This window comes from Macadamia integrifolia, chromosome 13 (genome assembly GCF_013358625.1).
Source record: "Macadamia integrifolia cultivar HAES 741 chromosome 13, SCU_Mint_v3, whole genome shotgun sequence".
In the NCBI taxonomy this organism is placed as follows: domain Eukaryota; kingdom Viridiplantae; phylum Streptophyta; class Magnoliopsida; order Proteales; family Proteaceae; genus Macadamia; species Macadamia integrifolia.
Genome location: NC_056569.1, coordinates 16,802,641 through 16,823,342, shown reverse-complemented (window position 1 = coordinate 16,823,342; position 20,702 = coordinate 16,802,641). Strand labels below are relative to the sequence as shown.

Here is a 20,702-nt window from a genome sequence, read left to right as displayed (position 1 = left end):
GACATCAAAGTCCAAGCATTGGTCACATCTGATTGCATACACTCTACCTTCAACTATGTGATCTCAGTCATTGAGCAACAAGTGGATGAGCCTAAAGACGAACCACCAATCATAGAAGAAAACATAGCATCGTTGGAAGTTGAAAATCAACTTGTGAAAAAATTTAAATCGATTGATCTCTTCAATGAACCAATCGATTTTATTTTTCCAAGTCACTACTTCACCAATGAACTTCACATCGTAGATTTCATAGCATTCGATCATGGTTTCAATGGTGACTTCATATAGGCAAGGATCGATATTGATTGGTTAGTGTTGATTCTCCCTTTCTACAAAACTCGTGGACGAGATTTTCTCAACACCGAGGGAATTAATGTAGATATGCACCCATTGAGCGATCCATACCCATCTAGGTATCCAAATAGAGAGGAAATGGATTCATATTTGAGACTTGGATCTAGTAGGATTTTAGAAGTCTAATTTATCTGGGAGAATAGTATATTTAGTTTATTTTATTTTGCTTATTTTAGGAAGTTAAGTACATAGGAGTTAGAGTCGGTTCAGAGCGTGTTTCCTTTTATGAATTGCTTCCTAGTTTAGGTTAGCTTCTATTTCAATTGGTTTCTAATTTTATCTTTTATTTTTCCTATATATTGGTTGTAACCGATGGACAAAATCAGAAAATGAAAAGACGAAATGAGTTGAGTGTTTGTGAAGCTCGCGGGTGATTCTCCTCCCCCTCCTTTTTCTTTTTTGCGACTCCTCTCTACTACATCTATGAGTTCATATAAGAGGTTCTCCCTACCCTTACCGGCCCTCCATCAAATTGGAGATGCCAATGAGGGAGGCTTTGACATCTTCTGAGACACCAGCTAGGACGAGATTTGAGGAGAGTGATGCAAAGGCTAGACAAGTCTTCAAAAGGTGGAGGGAGGAAAGGATGGACTAGCTGGAAAGGGAGTCAGCCTTGGAGAAGATCACAATATCGTCCGCAAATGTGAGGTGCGTGAGATTGAAGGCTTTGCATTTAGGGAGGGGGGAGACAAGATGGAGATTAGTGGAGGATTGAATGGATCTGGAGAGGACTTCCAGAGAGAGGACAAATAAGAAAGGGGAAAGAGGGCAACCTTCTCTGATACCGATAGAGGAGGGGAAGTAGCTGTAAGGGGAACCATTAACAAGGACAGAGAAATGGGGGGGAGGAAATACAGGAATGAATCCATGGATGAATTTGGGAGGGAAGGACATTGCAGAGAGGACTTTGGAGATGAAGCCCCACTTGATAGAATTAAATGATTTATGAATATCGATATTGAGCAGGGCATCCAGGGCATGAGATTTCCTATCAAACTATCTCTTGGCAAAGGATGATATTGTCAAAAATGCTTCTACCAGCTATGAAGACAAATTGGTTGGAGCTGACCAGGGAGTCAACAACCACCTTGATCCTATTGGCAAGGATTTTGCCGATGAATTTATGGAGGAAATTGCAGAGGGAGATTGGCTTGTAATCCTCCATAGAGTTGCCCCCATCTTTCTTGGGAATGAGGCATAGGAAGGTTTGGTTGATTCCCTAGATCTGAGAGGGATTGAAGAATCAGCTACGGATGGCTTTAAGGAGATCCTCTTTTATAATGTCCCAATAAGAGGAGAAAAAACCTATGTTGAAACCATCCAAGCCCCAAGGGGCTTTGCTTGAAGCGTGGGAGAGGACAGTAGAGGAGATTTCCTCATCAGAGGGGATGGCATAAAGGAGTTCCTTCCAACATAACCATAGTCCTTCGGATTATACACCAAGTCATCAAGCAAGGATTTCTACCTAAGCCACAGGCCAAGGATTTCACATAATCACAATCCTTCGGTTACATACACAAGCACACTGGTAAGGATTTCTTCTTGTAAACTAAGTACATCCTGTGAGCAAGCTCCACCACGGTTGATTATAAAACAAAGAGCTAAGCTCAACCAAGCTTTTGTTCGGACAGACGATCGGCGGTTGGCCACCAGTATCATTCACTAATTCATACTAATTTTTTGTTCAGCTCCATCAACTGTAGCTTCACACAGATGACCATGGACAGCAAGGTCTAAATGTACTCTAAGCTAAACCACCTAGCTTCTTGAGTTTTCAATTAGGTATCACTACCTTATGGGATTTTTTTTTTTTATCTTACTCAGATCCTTGCATCTTTTTTTTTCTTTGCTAACAGTGGGTATCTAAGCCTTTGGCCTGACAAGTCCCGTCGGACCCATAATAACCCCACAACCGCATGGATTGGATCATATCAGGGTTGAATGAGAACCATTCAACTTTCACCGAAAGTAGTGAAGAACACTAAACACCCCCGTGTGAGAGGCCCAAGGAGGTAAGAGGAGTCAAACTCAGAACCACACGCTTCCTAAGGCAAAGGTCCCTTGCCAACTCGTCTACCCCCTTGGGGTTATCTCAGATCCTTACATCAAGATTACAATATATATTACAATTTAAGCACAAATAATCTTGATCTTCATGAGAGAATCCATCTTCAATGCTGATGTAGACTTTAAAACTCTTTATGGTTTCTTCATGGATGTTGCGGACGATCTTAGTTCTTCACAGCTGATCGACTTCAGCAACTCTTCATCTTCTTCAAAATGCTATGTTTTTTCACTCAAAGGAATATCCTCACTGAATTGGCCGCCACTGCTCTTCACATGTCTTACACATGTTTGAACACCCAAAACTAAGCATTGGTTGCCACTGATCTTCACATGTCTCATACACATGTTAGAATACCAATCACATCAACAATGGTTTTCTTATCCGAAACATATCTATCCAACTAATAGATATGAGAGATATGAAGAGCAAAGATTTCGATCATGCTAGTTATTATAGGTGAAAATGGTAGAGTGCTAGTAAGGGTTGGGTACACTATGAAGAGATGGGGTGAGTATTTTTGTAAACTTGATGCAGTTGGGCATTGGGTTTTGGATATGTTTTAATTTGATTCCTTTATTTCTTTCCTTTTAGAGTTGGAACTTAGTTTGGTAGTATTCTTATTTGAGTGAGATTTTTTTTTTTGGATGAAAAAATAAATTCATTACCAAGAGGAAGAATATACAAGGGGGAAGAAAGAAAAGTGGGGGAGACTAGACGGAGCTAGCCAAACAAGAAACCAAACCAAATACAACAAAGCAAGATCCAGAATCGGATCAGCAAGCAAGAAAATTCCCAGCTAAACCAAGAAGAACATAAAGGGGGGGGAAGGCGGCAACAGGGGAAGGTTAGGGATGGGGGATAGTGTCAATGTGAAGGCTCCAAGAGGTAATAATATGTATGTTCCTGGCAGAACTGGGCATAGGTCTGTGGGGGAGGGACTGAATTTTGGAAGAAACATCAAAGGAGATGGATTTCCAAATCTTATCCACAGATCAGGAATTGGAAGACCATCTTCGGATGTTGCGCTCCATCCAGATATGGTTGATGATAGCAAAAAAGGCTAGCTTCCCAATAGTATCACAGATATGGGATCCCGAGAAGGTCATGTCAATCTAAATCCACTCTCTATCAAAAGGTAGAATAGGCCTCAAAGAAGGCCAACATTTGGAGAGGACCAATTTCCAAATGGGGGATGAGAGGGGTCAAGAGAAGAAGAGGTGATGGATATCCTCGGAGTCATTGGGACAAAGACAACAGGAGGGGGGGACAGGGATATGGCGGTGGATGAGGAAGGGTTGGGTTGGAAGACAGTTGGAGAGACATCTCCAGAGAGTAAAACTATGGTGAGGAATGTGGCCCTTGAACCAAGCAAGGTTAGACCAAGGAACCATAGGACCAGAGGTTCAAACAGAAGACCAAGTCGAGGCAGAAGAAAACATCCCATTTGATGAGTGCCTCCAGATGCATTTGTCCTCTTTACCCCGGTGACCAGGAGGAAGAGGGAGGAGGGAGGACTAGAGATCAAGAAGGGGGGAGGAGGAGGGGACCAGCCAAGGGGGGACAGAATGCTGGATACGGTGGCCCACTTGGGAATACCCGAAGCATAAATGGTTCTTGGGGAGATCAATGAGGCCAGGATGCCAACCGGGTGCCAAGGGTCCATCCGTAAGGAGGTAGTCTAACCATTTCCAATGGAGAAAGAAATGGCATTGAGAGCCAGAGGACGGAGAGAGAATTTTCCTCCAGATCCAGGAACTATCAGGAGGAACTGGGACAATCCAGAGAAAGTGGTGCCTGAGGTGGCGGGAGTGGATCCAATCAACCCAAATACTCTTATGATTGGATACAATTTTCCAAATGAGCTTGAGAATACCCGCTGAGTTGACATCTTGGATTCTCTGAATGCCAAGACCCCCTTCAGTTTTGGGGAGACAGATCTAGCTCCAACTGAGAGGGTGAGGGAATCTGGAGGTACCCGCTCCTTTCCAAAGGAGCAGAATATTCCTTCAATGGATTTGATGATGGTGGCAAGAAGGGAGTAGACACCGGACCAGTAAAGATACATGGATTGGAGGACCAAGCGGATGAGGATAAGACGGCCAACATAAGAGAGCAGCTTGTCTTTCTAGAGCTGAAGTTTCTTCCTTAGGATGTCCAGCAAGGGGAAGCAATGATGGGAGGAGAGCACGGGGGAGATGAGAGGGAGACCCAGGTATTTAACCGGTAGGGACCCCAGGGAGAATCCAGTAACCCCAAGCAGGAGATCCTGGGTGTCAAGAGAGACCCCAGAAAGGAAGAGGTTAGATTTGAGCAGGTTGATGCTAAGACCCAGAGAGGCGCTCGAAGGAGCGAAGAGAGTTCATTATGGTGGAGATGGAGAGAGGATCAGGTTTGGAGAAGATCATGAAGTCATCAGCAAAGGCATGGTGGGTGAGAAGGTTGGATTTACACTTGGGGATAGGAGAGATCAAGTGTAGGTCAGTGGCCAATTGGATGGACCTAGATAAGACCTCCAGGGAGAGGGAGAAAAGAAAGGGAGAGAGGGCAGCCTTGTCTAATTCCTCTCCCAGGAGGAAAATAGCCAACAGGACTACCATTAATGAGGACAGAGAACATGGGAGAAGAAATACAGTAATGAATCCAGTGAACAAAGGAGGGAGGGAAAGACATGGTGAGGAGGACTATGGAGATGAAATCCCAACTCAGGGTATCAAAAGCCTTATGGATGTCAATTTTGAGGAGGCCAGCAGGGGAATGAGATTTGCGGTCAAAACCACGGACAATCTCGTGACAGAGGATAATGTTGTCAGCAATGCTCCTACCAGCAATGAAAGATTAGGACTAACAAGGATGCTAATGACATTCTTGATTCTATTGGAGAGAATCTTGGCCATAAATTTATAAAGCAAATTGCATAAGGAAATTGGCCGGAAAGCATTCATGGAAACCGCTCCCTCCTTTTTTGGGGATGAAACAGAGGAAGGTGTGGTTGACTACACGAATCTGATTGGGATTAAGGAAGAAACTACGAACTGCATGGATAAGGCTATATCGGACAATGTTCCAACAAGAGAACCCCATGCTAAAACCGTCTGGGCCAGGGGCTTTATTGGCCTTATGGGAGAGGACAGCCGAGAGAATTTTTTCCTCAGAAGGGATGGACTGAAGGTAAGGGAGCTGGTCTTCAGGAACAAATTTGTTGAGGAGGCGTGGGATGGGAATTGGACGAGCTGAAGAGGGAGGGTGAAGGATGCTTTGGAAATGATAGACGCTTCAGCTTTGATGTCCACCGGGTTAAGGAGTTCAATGCCAGAGGAAGAGATGAGCTTGGGAATAGAGTTCAAATTGATATGAGCCTTGAGGGACCTGTGAAAGTAGGCAATATTAGAGTCTCCAAGGTCAAGCCATTTCATGCGGGCTTTCTAACGGAGAAAGCTTTCTTCCTGACTTAGAAGCAGGGAGAGCTCCGCAGCCAAAGACTTTTCCTCCGCAGCGAGGGAGGGGTTGAGGAGATTAGACAAGATTCTGGATTGGATGGAGGAGAGCCTATCCCGACAGGATGAGACGCGAGAAGAGATATTGCCGAAGGTGAAAGAATTCCAGGTCTTAAGGGAGGCCTTGACATTCTTGAGCTTTTTGGCCATGGCAAGGAGGGGGGGAAAGGGAGGGATTTATAGGAATGGTCCAAGCATCCTTCACTAATGGAAGGAACTCAAGGTGAGAGACCCACATATTAAAAAACTTAAAGGGCTTTGGACCAAAGGAACGGAAGGGGAGGACGTGGACAGAGAAAGGGCTATGATCAGAAATCCCCGGGAACTCAAAACTAGCATGGGAGGAAGAAAAGGAGTCAAGCCATGCTTCATTTACAAGGGCTCGATCTAGTTTACAAACCACAGGAAGGCTACCAGATCTTCTGTTGTGCCAGGTAAGCTTAACCCCCGACCAACGAAGACCATTAAGACTAAGGTCCTCAATACAGTCATTGAAGGACTCAATTGCATGGTAGTCAATGGGGTTTCCTCCATGTTTCTGATAACTGAATCGGATGACATTGAAGTCACCCACAATGCCCCAGGGACTGGAGCCCGTAAAGAGGCAAAAGGAACGAAGCTCAACCCAGAGGGAAGCCCTGCAAGGGGTAAGATTGTGGGCATAGATGATAGAGAGGTAACAAATGTGAGCACCAGAGGGATGGGAGATGGAGAGGTGAATTGCTTGGACAGAGGATGAGATGGCATTAACGAGGAGAGACTAGGGATCCCAGAGAACCCAGATTCTACCATTGGGGCTGTGGAGATAATTGGAGATGTGAGACCATGATAGGGTGATGGAAGAGATGATACGCGATGCATTAGCTTCAAGAACTCTAGTTTCTAGAAGGTATCAAAGATTAGAGAGGGAGGATCGAATGCAAGATCTAATGTCAGCTTGTTTGGACGAGGAATTGAGACCTCAAACATTCCAACTTGTCCAGGGGATCATTGGAGACCAGTGGAGGAGGGCAGCAATTTCTCCGGGGAGCAGGGAGGGCGAGAAGTAGAGGAAGTTCTCCGGAGAGAGGACAGGCATAGCCAATGACCTGAGAGTTGGTGGAAATAGGATTGACTTTGGGCATGGATGACAGCTTGGAAGAGGTGGAAGTGGATTTCTTCTTTTTGGTTGGTTTCACCAAGGGGGGATGGGCAGCAAGGGAGGTTTCTGAAGTGACAGGGGTAAGGGACAGAAATGAAGTTGGTTGGCCAAAGTGATGGTAGTCTCCTTCACAACATAAAGAAGCCAATTTAGGGGGTTCAGAACACACAGGCCCGATTGCAGCAGCAAGCTGGATAGTCGGGACAGCCAATGGAGCTGGGTGAATAGAGATATCGGATGGGGCATCTTGCTCAGAAACAGATTGCACCAAGTTCAGGTTGGCAGCCAGCGCAGGGGTAGGCACAGGGGCAGTGGCCGCATGCGCCAAGGTCAGGTTGGTAGCCAGCACAGGGGTAAGGGCAAGGACAATAGCCACATGACCAATAAGGGGGCCAGCGACAGATGAAGCAATCCGGTTGGGGCCTTCCAAGGCCAGAGGCAAAGTGTTGACAGCAACATTATAGTTAGGGCCTTCCAAGGTGAGAGAACTTCTGGTGCAAGTGGTGTCTTCCACTACCAAGGTATCGGCAGGTAATTCCATCTGAACCAAGGTCCCAGAAGAGGCAAGTGAGGGGCCCAAAGGGACATTGGTTGTTGAGAATTATCGGCCAAATAAATTGCAGCAGCGATGGCAGCGTCAGCAGGATCGAGGGAGACGGCAGTGGCCGCATGACCAATGAGGGGGCCAGCAGCCGATGAAGCAATCCGGTTGGGGCCTTCCAAGGCCAGAGAACTTCTAGTGCAAGTGGAGTCTTCCAAGGCTAAGGTATCGGCAGGTAATGCCATCTGAACCAAGGTCCCAGAAGAGGCGGGAGAGGGGCCCAAAGGGATTTTAGTTGTTGAGGGATGAGAATTATTGGCCAGATGAACAGCAACAGCGACGACAGGAACGAGGGAGAAGGCAGTAACCAAGGCCGGAGCTGACGAAGTGGCAGTGGCAAGCAGCGGGGGCGAGGGCCCAGCTAGACATGACGAGGAAGTCACACAGGTGGTAGCAGGTAGGTAGGCCGGAGATGAGACGATAGCTTCTCGAAAACGAGAAAGGCAGTTTTCGGGCAAGGGAGATGATGGGTTTAGTAAAAGAGGCGGGGCGGTTGATGGGTATGGAGAGGTGAGTTAACCGGGTCAGGATAGGTGTCGGGTTCAAGCCTAGAAGCGGGTTGGTTAGAAGGAGGAAATGGGTTTGAAGATTTGTAAAGGTTCGACGGGTAGAGAGGGTGATCTTTAGGGAATTGGAAAAGGTGTTTAGGAGATGGACCGGTAAAAATTGGTTCAAAGGATAAAAGGGGGTTGGTTCAGTTTAGTTTAAGTCAGAACCATTGTTCACGGAAGGGGCATGGTTATTCGAAGAGGTTAAGGAGGTAAGTGGGGTACTGGTCGAGGCTAGAGAAGAAACACGGAAGAGGGAAGCTTTGGGAAGGGGGAGGAGAGGTGGCAGGGAGGCGGCAGGTTAAATAGCAGGAAGGGTCGAATGAGAGGACACGAACCCAGCCTGGGCAACAGAGACAGAGGAAGGAAGAAGGGAGAGATCAGATCCATCATTGGTTCCATCAAGATCCTTGAGATCCAAGAATTGATTATTACCGGCGATCACAAGAGATGGAGAAGATCCATCGGTCCGAACAGAAATCTTCTCAGAGGTAGTTGCATCGATCAAGGTTTTCGGCGGAGAATGGCTGAGATCAGAGACCTTACTGTTTGCTATAATATTGTTATTCCTTTCTTTTTTTCCTTTTTTTCCTTTGCAAGTGAACTCAGCATCATTCGAATCCACCAAAAGAGAAGACGTTTTCTTAGAAGGGGCATACAAGCCATCAGAAGGTTTGCAGCTCGCAGTGGAGTGACCAAAGACTTTGCAAAGGGAACACGAAGGAGGCCGCCAGTCGTACCTTACTTTTTGACTGAAGGAGTACCCTTTGCCATTGATAACAGTTACAAAAGAGGGCAGAACATGGTCTGCTTGGACCTCAATACAAATTCGAGCAAAGGATAGCTTGTCCATGGTTTTCGTTCTCTTATCCTAGTACAGAGGCTTACCAATAATGGATCCAACTAAGCTCAACCCGATGGGGCACCAAAAGTGAAGAGGGAGGTTGGGGAAAGTGACCCACAAGGGAATTGCGGAAAGAACAGTGCGGTTAAAGGAAGTGAATTGATCCCACTGGTGCAGGGAGATTGGTTTCTTTCCCACAAACCAAGGGCGACCATCCAAGGCAAAGGTTTTATCTAAGGGGGAGGAGATATCAAAGATAAAGGTTCCATTTTCAAGCACAAAGGTGGAGAGGGTCCCAGAAGGTTTCCATTGCTTAAACAGAGAACTTTAACGAAAAAGGTGGCCGGCTGCTAATGAAGGAGCTGACAATGCAGTTGCTCCATCGGAGAATTTTCGAGTCCAAAAGCCTAGGGGGCAAAGCCCAACAGGTGAGGAATTAAGAGAAGCAAGTGGATGGTAGGTACGGGAATGGCCGGCGGAGGGAAGAAAGGGGGAAGGAAGGGTGTGGAGGTCGGCAGGAGAGGAACTGGCGACAGTGTTCCAAGGTCTGGAGAGAGGTGGGGCAAGGGAGGGGGTGGGAAAGCAGAGGTCAAAGGTTCAGTGATAGGGCAGGTTGAAAGTAAAGCAAAGGTCAAAGGTTCAGCGACAGGGCAGGTTGAAAGTTCATCGTCGGAACAGGGGAGAGGGCCGACAGCAGATGCCACTGGAGGGGTGGAGGACATGAGCTAGACGGTCAAGGGTTCACGGTCATGGGTTCCAACTTTTTTCCAAAGATGAGCTCCTTAACATGAGTAAATGAAGCCAGTGGAAGAAGGATTCTGGATTCCAAACGGTTGTTAGTTTTTTGAGTGAGATTTTATTTCTATTTTAAGACTTAAATGCAAGTTTAATTCCATTTTAGATTAGGAAGGTCAGTTTTTGAGTCTTTATATACGGTTGTGTATTCCATTGTTGACAGTTTTGATGGAATGGAAAATTGATTGAATAACTTGGTTTGGAACAATGGCTGGCTTGCATAGCTATCTTCTTCTCTTGTCTTTTTTCTTCTCTTTTCAATCCCTTTAGCCTTCATTCTTTTCCCCTCATGTTATTCTTTCTTTCTTCCCTACCTGTTGTCGATACCCTGTTCTGGACTGAAATATCAGGTTTAAGAGAGCTTGGTTGAAGGATTACTTCCAATCGGTTGAACCAGAGATTGTGAGCGAAGGTTGCTACCTCCTAGGAGACGCAAACCCTAGAACAACTCCTCCAAAGCTTGGCTCTGCTGGTGAGAAATCAAAACCAGACTCAGATCTGAGCTTTGCCACCGCCAGACCTAATTGCAGGCTAGAAACACATCAGATCTGGGCTGTCGAGATCTTCTGGTGCTGGATTCATAGAAGATCTGCTGCTGTGACCCTTCGTTTGAAGTATCAGGCCAAACCGAGGCCTAGTTAAGAAGCTCTCTTGAACTGAACTCTTCCCATTCATCTGCCCTTTTTGGTCCCAAGGAAGAAGACAATACTTTCTACCGTGAGTTGATGTTTTAATCCTAATTTCTGTTTTCCGATTATAACCCCTTTTATATCTTCTATACTCTCATGTCCCATAAACTTAATTTGCTTCTTAGTTTACCCGAACCAAATAAATACTAATCACCTTTATGTCCATCCCATACTTAGATATCTAGGCCCCTACATATTCTGTTTATTTATAAACTCGCCACTCCTTATTAGGAACTTCCAATTATTTACAAGTTTGTCATTCATTTCTAGACTTCCATCTATTTACTGAATTGCCATTTAAATTTCAACTTGAATTATCTATTATTTTGTGGGCCCATTAGCTATCTGATTCTTGTTTTGGAACCTGGATCCGCATCAAAGCTACTAAATGGAGACAGCTATAGTGGGATTAGCCCCAGAAGAGTGCATTATTCACTATAACACATGTCATAGATATACGAAAAATTGGTGTGGTTGAAGTTAAAGAAGCTTTAAGAAATATGAAAGCAAGTAAGACACTAGACCCAGGTGAGGTCCCAATAGATATGTGGCAGAGCTTAGGATTCTGTGGAGTATCATGGTTAACCAACCTCTTCAACAAGATTATAAGTATAAGGAAAATGACAAACGAGTGGAGAAGAAGCACTGTAGTTTTGATCTACAAAGATAAAAGGGATATTCAAGACTACAATAACTATAAAAGCAAAAAACTAATGAGCCGTACTATGAAACTAAGGGAGAAGGTTATTGAAGCCCACTTGAGAAGAGAAACTACTATCTCAAAGAACCAATTTGGTTTAATGCCAGGTAGATCAATAGAAGAGGCTATTTACCTATTCAGAAGGCTTATGGAAACCTTTAGAGCTGCCAAAAGGGACATTCATATGGTATATGTTGACTTAAACAAAGCCTACAATAGATTTCCTAGAGATTTAATCTGGTATGTACTAGAGAAGAGAAGGGTGTCGAGTAAATATATATACATAATGATGACGCGGTGACTAGTGTGAGAACCAAGGGAGGGCAAGGCAATGAATTCCCAACTACTTTCGGGCTTCATCAAGGCTCACTTCTAAGCCCTTATTTGTTTATGCTTGTCATGGATGATTTAACCGGGAACATTCAAAACAAGGTCCCATGGTGTATGTTCTTCGCTAACGATATCAATCTTAGAATCAATAGGCTTTAGGATAAATAGAACAAAGATGGAGTATGTGATGCGTAACTTAAGTCACACTAGTATGGATGACAATATGGTGAAATTGAGAAGAAAGAGATACCACACTGTGAATATTTGGAAATTTGGGGTCAATCACTAATAAAGAAGGCAAAAGTTGGATGGACGAAGTGGAGAGGTGTGTTCAAACTGTTGTGTGACCGACGTATCCCTATAAAGCTTAAAGGAAAATTCTATAGGACAATTGCACTCCCGGCCATGATGTACTGGGTGTAATGTTGGGCAGTTAAGAAGCGTCATATAGGTAAGCCTTGTGTAGAGGAGATGAGGATGTTAAGAGATGTGGGGCAAAACTAAGAAGGATAAGGTAAAGAATAAACATTTTCTAACTGATCTGGGAGTTGCCCCGATCCATGACAAGCTCTAAGAAGTTGTTTGAAATGATGTGCCAATATTCAACGAAGGCCAATGCACCAGTAAGGAGGAGTGGTTTGATCTATATAGAAAGATTTAAAAGAGCTAAGGGCAGGCCAAATTGACCATAGGAGAAGTAGTGAGGAAAGACATGCATAGATCTGCTTGAATAAAGCAGATTGGAGGGCTAGGGTCCATATAGCAAACCACATCTTGTTGTATTTTTACTTTGTTTCAATTGTTGTGTTTTGTTTCCTTTCCCTTTTACTTTCCCTTTTTGTCCTTGCTTAGATCCATGTAGTTGGGATAAGGTTTTGTTGTTGTTGTTGCTGTTGTAATTATAAACTAATAAGTGGAAATTGTATGAGCAACAGCTCATATTCACAACCAAGTTTTGAAACCTGGCTTGAAACCGAAATATTTCGTAATATTGCAAATTTTGACTGAAACCTAGTATGTTTCGGCTGCAGGTTTCAACTAAGAGTGTCAATTTGTAACCGAAACCGAATACCGAGACTGAAACCAAGCCGAATTAATCTGATTGAACCGAACCAAATAAATTTGGCTCAAATCCGATTTAAGTACCAAAGTATTTACTTCAGTTCAACTTGGTCCCCGATTCAACCAAAGAACCGTCAATTAGAACAAAGAACTGAATTTAATAGCACTTATTACCCCAATCTCGTTAAATTCAAAATGGAATAGGGACGTTAGAAGTCAGATGTATTATGTAAAATTGTAAAATGTCTCATTCTTACTGTGGCACAACGCCCATGGCATAATTTTAAAATAAAAAATTTTAAATAATATCAATGAAGAAGGAAAGTCCTTTTAGTTTTTCTACTCTATTTACCTAAATGAAGAGTCCCATCGCAGAAGCTTTGGAACTGGAGTTGGACAGCTGGTTTAATTTTCACATCATCGCATATTCTCTCTTGTCAAGCGCTCCTTCCCAACTATGGCAGCCAAGACCTTGGGTAAATGGGTTTCATCTTCATTCTCAAGCAGCCCTTGGCTAGGGAAGATATCTCCCAATCTAACAAATCTCTCATCTCCCAACTCTAAACTAGAAGCAGTACACCCTAGTTGATAGGAGAAGATTGACAATCATGGTGTTCCGAACTTCTAAGCTTCACACTTTGTCTGCAATTGTCTTTTCATCTTTTTTCTTCTTTTTTTGTCCAATCCTTCATGTGATGAGTGAGTAGTCTCACTTATTGATATTAGTTTATCAATTCATCTAGCTAGGGTTAGTGGCTTAGTTTCTCTATATTCCGTCTATTTACCTAATAGTAAGCAGTTTCTCAAAATTCAGCTTGCAGTTTCGCTGGAACCAAATGTAACCGAATGAAAACCGAACCGAACTCGGCTCAGTTAGAGTATCACATGTCAAAATCGAGTCGGTTCTCGGTTTGGTTTTGGCTCCAACAACTCTCTTTTGAACCAAACTGGAACTGAGCCAAATACCCAGAACCGAGCCGATTTACACCGTTAGATCAATTGTCGATTTCAAGGCCCAAATGGCCAAATTAGGTCCCGAAACTTCTAGAAAACCCTATTTTAGGCCCTCTAAACATGGTGGAACCTTTAAATTGTAAAAAAGCGCTCAACGTTAGTTTGGCTTCAGATTCTATGTTGATAGTATACATTGCACGCTGCTGTGTACTTACTATAATATAACCCTACACAAAATTCAGTACTAGAACACACATAATTAAAAATTATTGCTGGAAAAAACAGGTTTTGATTTGAGCAAGTCATCCAAATTAAGTCAAAATATTGAAAACCTGATCAAGAGTCATGTTAACTTGCATAGGTATTAAAAAAAAAAACATACAAACAAATAAAAAAAACGGCTCAATCCAAGTCACCCTGAATTTCACTTGATTATGAGTTTTTCCCAAGTCAGAAGAGTCTCACCACCGCTGCTATTACTCCGTCGCTGCTGCCCCTCCCTTCACTGTTATTACTGCCACTCCACTCCAACTTGTGATTCCAACTCCGATTTAGGTTCTAGATCGTGATTCCAACGTTGTTGTTGTACAGGGTTGAAGAATAAAACGATGCAAAGTTGCAAATCAAAGAAATATCTTTGATTACATCATTACATGGATCCACTAGTATATATTAAGCAAAGCATCCCCTGTTCCCGAACTCTTCCCTCCCTTCCCCCCAAAACGATCTCTAATTAACCCTCTACTAGTGAAATAGGGAGAGCAGAAGGCAGTCCACAAAAGCTGGTGAGGTAGCACTTAACAGTGGGTGAGAGTCATCCAAATCCAAAAGGGGATTATGGAAGACGTGCTAAAGCCAGGAAGTCCATGTGAATGCTAATTTTGAGCCCTTGAGTCATTTTTTATTCCGACAATTCATGTTCTCTAGCATAGATCTAAATCTCCTCGAAATTTCCCAGGTTCGGTAGGGCTTGAGATGAACCCAAGGGTCGAAACCAAAATGTTACTAGATTCAACCAGTTTTGACAGGTTTCAAGGAAATTTCCTAAGTTTCACATGGTTCGACCAAACTGGTCCAACCCATGCTTATATAAGTGACATGTTTCAATAGAAACATACATTGTTTCCCATATTTCAACAGAATCTCTCAAATTTAGTGGGTTTTGACCAAGAAAGGGGAAATTTGGCCACAAAACATCAATTTTTGCTCAAGTAGAGAGGATTTCTTGGAGCTTCAAGGTAAACCCACTTTTTCCCTATACTTCTTTTTTTTTGTTCAACATAGCAATGAACATAGTAGAATTCTTTCAAAGCAACCATGTGTGCAACCATCACATCCTCACAGTCTCCGTGAGCCATTCCCTGGGTTGGGATACCTACAACATGTTGACGATGGGGCTTATGGGTGGGAAGTGATGGTCTTTCAGAACAATTGTGCCCAAAAACTGTTATGGGATTCATATGTGTTGCATTTAGAAGAGTGGTTGCAACATCTACCGTGGTACACATCTCGTGGATTGAAGCTGCCTAGAAACTCCTCCTGGTATTGTATGACTAGTTCACTATATAAGTCATATTTTTTTACTGTTTTAATAGCGTATTTACATTTCTAGTATCTAACTTATATGTAGACTTAGTGTGTATAACATAATCCATGAACTATTTTCACAAAAGAACACCCAAAATGGTACTTGTGGTGTTTACCCAAGTTTTCTAGTGTATGCTGAATGATGTTGTACACTAGCCTTGCTAATTAGATTTAAAAGGTCAAAAATAGGTTGTACACCAAAAAAAAAAAAAAAATCCAACCAAAAAACCCGACGGGTTTGACCGAAATGATACCAAAACCAGAAATATGGAAGAAATTTTGGCAAACTACAAAATTTGACTGATACTTAATAACAAAATTCAGGTATTGCATCTGGTTTCCTTTATCAAAACTGAAAATTTTCACAAAATTCAGTCATTTAAACCGAAATTTTGTACATAGTTCAAAACACAATTCAGCAACTGATCATTTGTTGATTCAAGTAATTAACATTTCGTGGGTGCACATGCATTCTAACTCTTAAGGTAAAATTTTCCATTGCATCTTAACCAATATGACATTTTCATTGCACTTCCTTCTGCCACAAGAATGCAAGTAAAGGGAAATGACAGAAAGTAAATTAAATTAAAAAAGAAAATACACTTTTAAAGTGGATTCTTTGCTTTCCTATTCAACTACAAGTGAACTTTATTGAAAAGTGATTAAACTTCAACCACTAGATATTATTTACACAACATTATTAGTATTGATAGAAAAGTTCCCATTATATTTTTTCCTGAATTCCTTTCCTTCCCCTTCGCCTTCCCCTTCCCCTTCCGTTCCCTTCCCTTCCCTTCCCTTGCCTTGCCTTCACTTCATTTTTCTCCAGACTCAGGCTCAAGATATAGTAATTTGTAAAATAAAGTAGAATGAACAGAAGAATACACCTGCTACCATGTTTGAAGTTCAAGATTATTTCTATTAGAAAAGAGTGGGAGGGGGAGTAAAAGACCATGAAGCCAAAGAGAACTAAGCAAACAACCTCATCACTATGAGAAGAGTACCTCATTACGGTATGAATAGAAATCGTTGCAACCTAAGATCGTAATATCAAGACCTGCATCACTAATGCAAATAAGAATTTAGGTTCATGAGGTCCTATTGCTATATTAAGTAGGCAAGAGGAGTGCACAAAAGACAAACTTTACCTCGCAAAAGTAGATTGCATAGCATATCCTTCTTACTCTTGTCAAAAAATATTGCATGTGCAGTTGCCACAGTGTATAGTACTGCTTGCTCCACGAAAGGGTTGCTCAACTCCCTGAGATCTTAAACCAATGTAGTGTTATTCTTATAAGCAAATGGTCTATTTTCATTTCAACTTAAAAGCCTTCACAACTAGATAGTTTGCATCCAAGCATGAAGGATAAAGTAACTTCAAGTCCATTGGTTGTGCATGATTGATCCTACACTCTGTTTTAAGCCATACAAACAATTATGTTCCATACATACAGGCACATATAGCAGTTCACATGGTATAAACCAAAACTGCTATGAACTTGCCTCGAAGAGACACACTTAAGGGTCAAGTGCTTTAGAGGCATTTTGTACATGCTTTCTCTACAGAGTTGAGGAGATGTCAACTTCACATCTATCCATGCCTGAAAGATGCCAAAGAACCAACAAAATCAGGAAGAATTCAAATAAAGCTACTTGGTCTTAATAATATTATGACTGCTTTCATATTTTGAATTAGCTAGTAGAACTAACACAACCAAATATTCCAATTCATACACAACCCCACCCCCCCCCCCACACACACACCCAGTCTTTCAGTAAGAATGAAGTAGAATTCAAAAAAGATGCAAATTAAAGTTTATAGTTAAAGGAACAATAAACGTTAGAAAATTCCTAAATATCCTTTTAGGATAAGATAAGAGTTTATGGTAACACAACAAGAATCCATCAATAATAGCTTGTGAAAATATCAAGGCGTGCTTTAAAACTCTCTCCCTCCCAATAGTTAGGATTAGAAGTAATACCAGCAAAATTAGCAGTAAAAAAACTGAAGGTAGTAATAATAAGGAAAGATATGAAACTATTGTTGTAAAGTACCCGAATTTACAGAAATTTTGTATCATGAAGGTGAGCAGTAGAACCCAAGAAGCATAATTTCTGGTTTAGATATGAAATTTTTGCATTACTGTGCTTGTGAAGACCGCTTTGGGATTCTCAAAACCAATTCTACCCTGTTTTCAAGATTCTACCATTGGATAAAATATCAGCAGCAGACTAGTAACGATATTTTCAAACACTAGAAACACTATCTGATCATACTTTTCATATAGATGTTTCCTTTTGATAAACAAAAAATCTACAATTACTAGTAATAGTGAGAACCTGGGCCATTTCCATGCAAACAATTTCTTCTCAATTTTTACTATCTGAAAACCTAGGAAATTTCTTTTGTTCTTAAATAATGCAAAGAGTTGAGATTCCCTCCCGGCCTTCCCTACAACCATTGATGTGCTTCAAGAAGCCCAAGAGAAAGACTTCTTTCAAGATCATCACCCATAGCAGACTAGCAGTACTAGTTCAGGGTAGAAAAAGGAGCACGAGGTACACAAGTAAAGAAGAGATATTGGTTATAAAATAAAAGGGGGCAACAAGTGCATGAGGCTCCCGCCACAGTGGGATCTGGGGAGGGTCATACACAGCCTTACCCCCATTTCACAGAGAGGCTGTTTCCCAACCTGAACCCGTGAACACCAGGTTGCAATGGATCAACCTTACCATTGGGCCAAGGCCCGCCCTCTATTGATATGATTATGGCACCTATAAATAAGACATTTTCCTATAGCCCCTTAAGATACCTCAGAACACGGCACGCTGCCTCCCAATCCGTCTACATAGAAAACCATTTGGTCATCTTGCATTGGGCTAACTTCTAATTATTGTATTAGACTAGGTATATTCAGCTATCATTCCCCACTTCAGTTTCCCAACCTGTAAGCCATGATTGCCCACTATAATGACAAAATTACAGAACCCATGAATGCAAAATAAGCAAAGCAGATTGAAGAGGACAAAGTGGTGATCCTCGCCTCACAAAAAGAAGATATAATTCCACAATGGTCATCTTGCACTGGAGTAACTTCTAATTATTGTATTAGACTAGGCATATTCAGCTATCATTCCCCACTTCAGTTTCCCAACCTGTAAGCCATGATTGCCCACTATAATGACAAAATTAGAGAACCCATGAATGAAAAATAAGCAAAGCAGATTGGAGAGGACAAAGTGGTGATCCCCCTGCATTTTGGATTCCAAACTGAAGACATCCAACTCAAGTTTCGGACAGCATAACCTATGGGGTACCAAATCTAACTTCATTTATTTTGGTAAACATTCCTCAGAAAGATAGATGAACTCAAAATACCAAATATAAACACAGGAAAATATTCAAAACAGAGACAAATCAGAGAAGCACATACCCACGCCCAGCTGTCAGGACTGACAGCTTCATAAATTGGCTTCACGATCGCATAGAAACGAGCACTTGTGCTAAGTACAAGGCCAGCATTTGGTCTCTCCAAGATAAGATAGCCCCCAGTCATCAAAACCTTCCCAGGAGCAGATACAACTCTGGAAGAAAAAAAACATTAATTTCCAATACAAACAATTCAATTCAGGTGCAACTGTCGTCGATTTAAAAACCCAAACAGAAACAAACCACAGAGACCAAAAACCGTTAGATACAGCAAAACAAGAAAAAACAAAATTTGCAAGCTGAAATGGAGCTTACACTGCCATAGCTCTCCACTTATATACTCCACTCGTTTGCTCACTGCTCAATCAATCTGACTCCTACCACTTCAGTACTCCCCAGAGACACCTAAACCACAATAAATTACAGCAATAATTCAATGAAAGACGCAGAAACAACCAATTGGATCCGTGCGATCGCAAAAGGTGAAATTTTTGTAATATTTCGTTTTAGTCGTTGGTTGCAAATTTTATTGAATTATTACTTGACTAGTTCAATCTGATCATATGTTCAAGGAAACAATGTAACAAGGAAGAGAATCAACTTAGAGTTGAATACAAATTACTTAGGCTCTTTTTGGTTGGGTTTAGATTTCGATTTTAGATTGATTTCTTAAATTCAACAATAATTTCTTTTTGTCAATAAATTGAAATCTATCTACGTGATTAAAATTAAAAGGGCAAGCAATATTGTACCTTGGGCGGGATTTTAGTAAGCCTTGTGATCGCTCATTCTGACAGCAAAAATGCCCACTAACCGATTGAACTCAAGGGAGGATAAAAAAGGTGTGAACTGTGTTTGATTGCTCTAATAAGGCTGGTGAGGGTTGAGACGAAGAAGAACGGTAAGAACAAAGAGACAGAAGACGAAGAGTAGACAGCACGCACACCAGACACAACACTACTATCGCTGCATTCCAAACGTGGAGACGAAGATGGGGCGAAGAGGAGAGGACTTCCAGAGCTTTGGCCGCTGTAATGGGCGTCGGATACGGAGAAGAATAAGGGGATCGCCGGCAGATCAAGAATCTGAGATTCAGGATTTCTCGAACGTAAGAGGAAAATGGGAGAAGAAATCGGATTTTGGCCTTTTTGCGGGGATTTTGTTTTGTTACTTAAATTTTTTCAAATTGAAGAAGACACCATTTTTTAAACGTATTATACGTAATTCCGTATAGTACGTGTTTAAGTATAAAATAACCAAAATTTACTGAATTATTCATTAAAACGTTTTTTTTTTTTTTTTTTTTTTTTTTTGAAGGAATAATTTCTATCACCCTCTCTTCATGTAATTTTAAGAAACTCAAATTACCCCTCTATTTTCATGATCCAATTCGCGCTTCTTTTATTCTCATTGATTTCGTTCACATGATTTGAATCAAATCAAATAACTTGAACCACCACCACCAACAACAACAACAACAATAACTACAATAACTATAACCATATCCCACATAAATGTGGATAACTTGAACCATGAAGGGACAATATGCTGATAGGAACCCATTGTGACTCTACCTGCTCCCACCTTCCATTGTGACTCTACCTCCTACTACCTTCTTAACAAAATCATCTTCAGCTTCTAAAGTAGTAGAGTGCTTGGGTGCTAACCATCAATTAATTAAAGGTTGGTTGTTAGTTGTTACACATATGCCAGCTCCATTGACTTTTGGCTTGCAGTAATCTACTATTTGGAGATGAGGGATGACTCTACATGCCTTTGCAGAGCTTGTTGGGACACCTAGAAAAGTTTCAAATCTTCTAAGTCTTGATTGTAAATGGCCCGAGCCCTTTCACTTAATGTTCAACACATGATGGGCATGCCCCACATTGTCCAGAAAACCCAAGGGAACCCCCTTCCAAATGAGCAAGGGCACTTAAGGAATCCTAGCCAATATGAGTACAATAGGACCACTAGCTGAATTTTGAGACAACAGGGCCTACTGGTGGCACCTGACCTACCGGTGAGGACCTTCCAATGAGAATGTATTGTCCAAATAAAGTTAATGGTTGTGGGACACGGCATCTCGTGGCCATACTTTTCGATAT

At 42.0% G+C, this 20,702-nt stretch overlaps 1 protein-coding gene across 1 annotated transcript in view; it reads right to left on the bottom strand.

Moving 5' to 3' along the window:
• The window catches only part of LOC122059662 (phosphomevalonate kinase, peroxisomal-like), a 33,457-nt gene extending 13,697 nt beyond the window's left edge, over window positions 1–19,760 (bottom strand). The window contains exons 1-6 of the mRNA XM_042622601.1: window positions 19,350–19,760; window positions 18,913–19,002; window positions 18,602–18,752; window positions 16,671–16,768; window positions 16,316–16,428; window positions 16,172–16,224 (exon numbers count right to left, since the gene is read on the bottom strand). Coding sequence (XP_042478535.1) covers window positions 16,172–16,224; window positions 16,316–16,428; window positions 16,671–16,768; window positions 18,602–18,752; window positions 18,913–18,920 — 423 coding nt within the window. The 5' untranslated portion in view covers window positions 18,921–19,002; window positions 19,350–19,760. The remainder of the gene's footprint in view (window positions 1–16,171; window positions 16,225–16,315; window positions 16,429–16,670; window positions 16,769–18,601; window positions 18,753–18,912; window positions 19,003–19,349) is intronic.
• Between the last annotated feature and the right edge of the window lie 942 nt (window positions 19,761–20,702).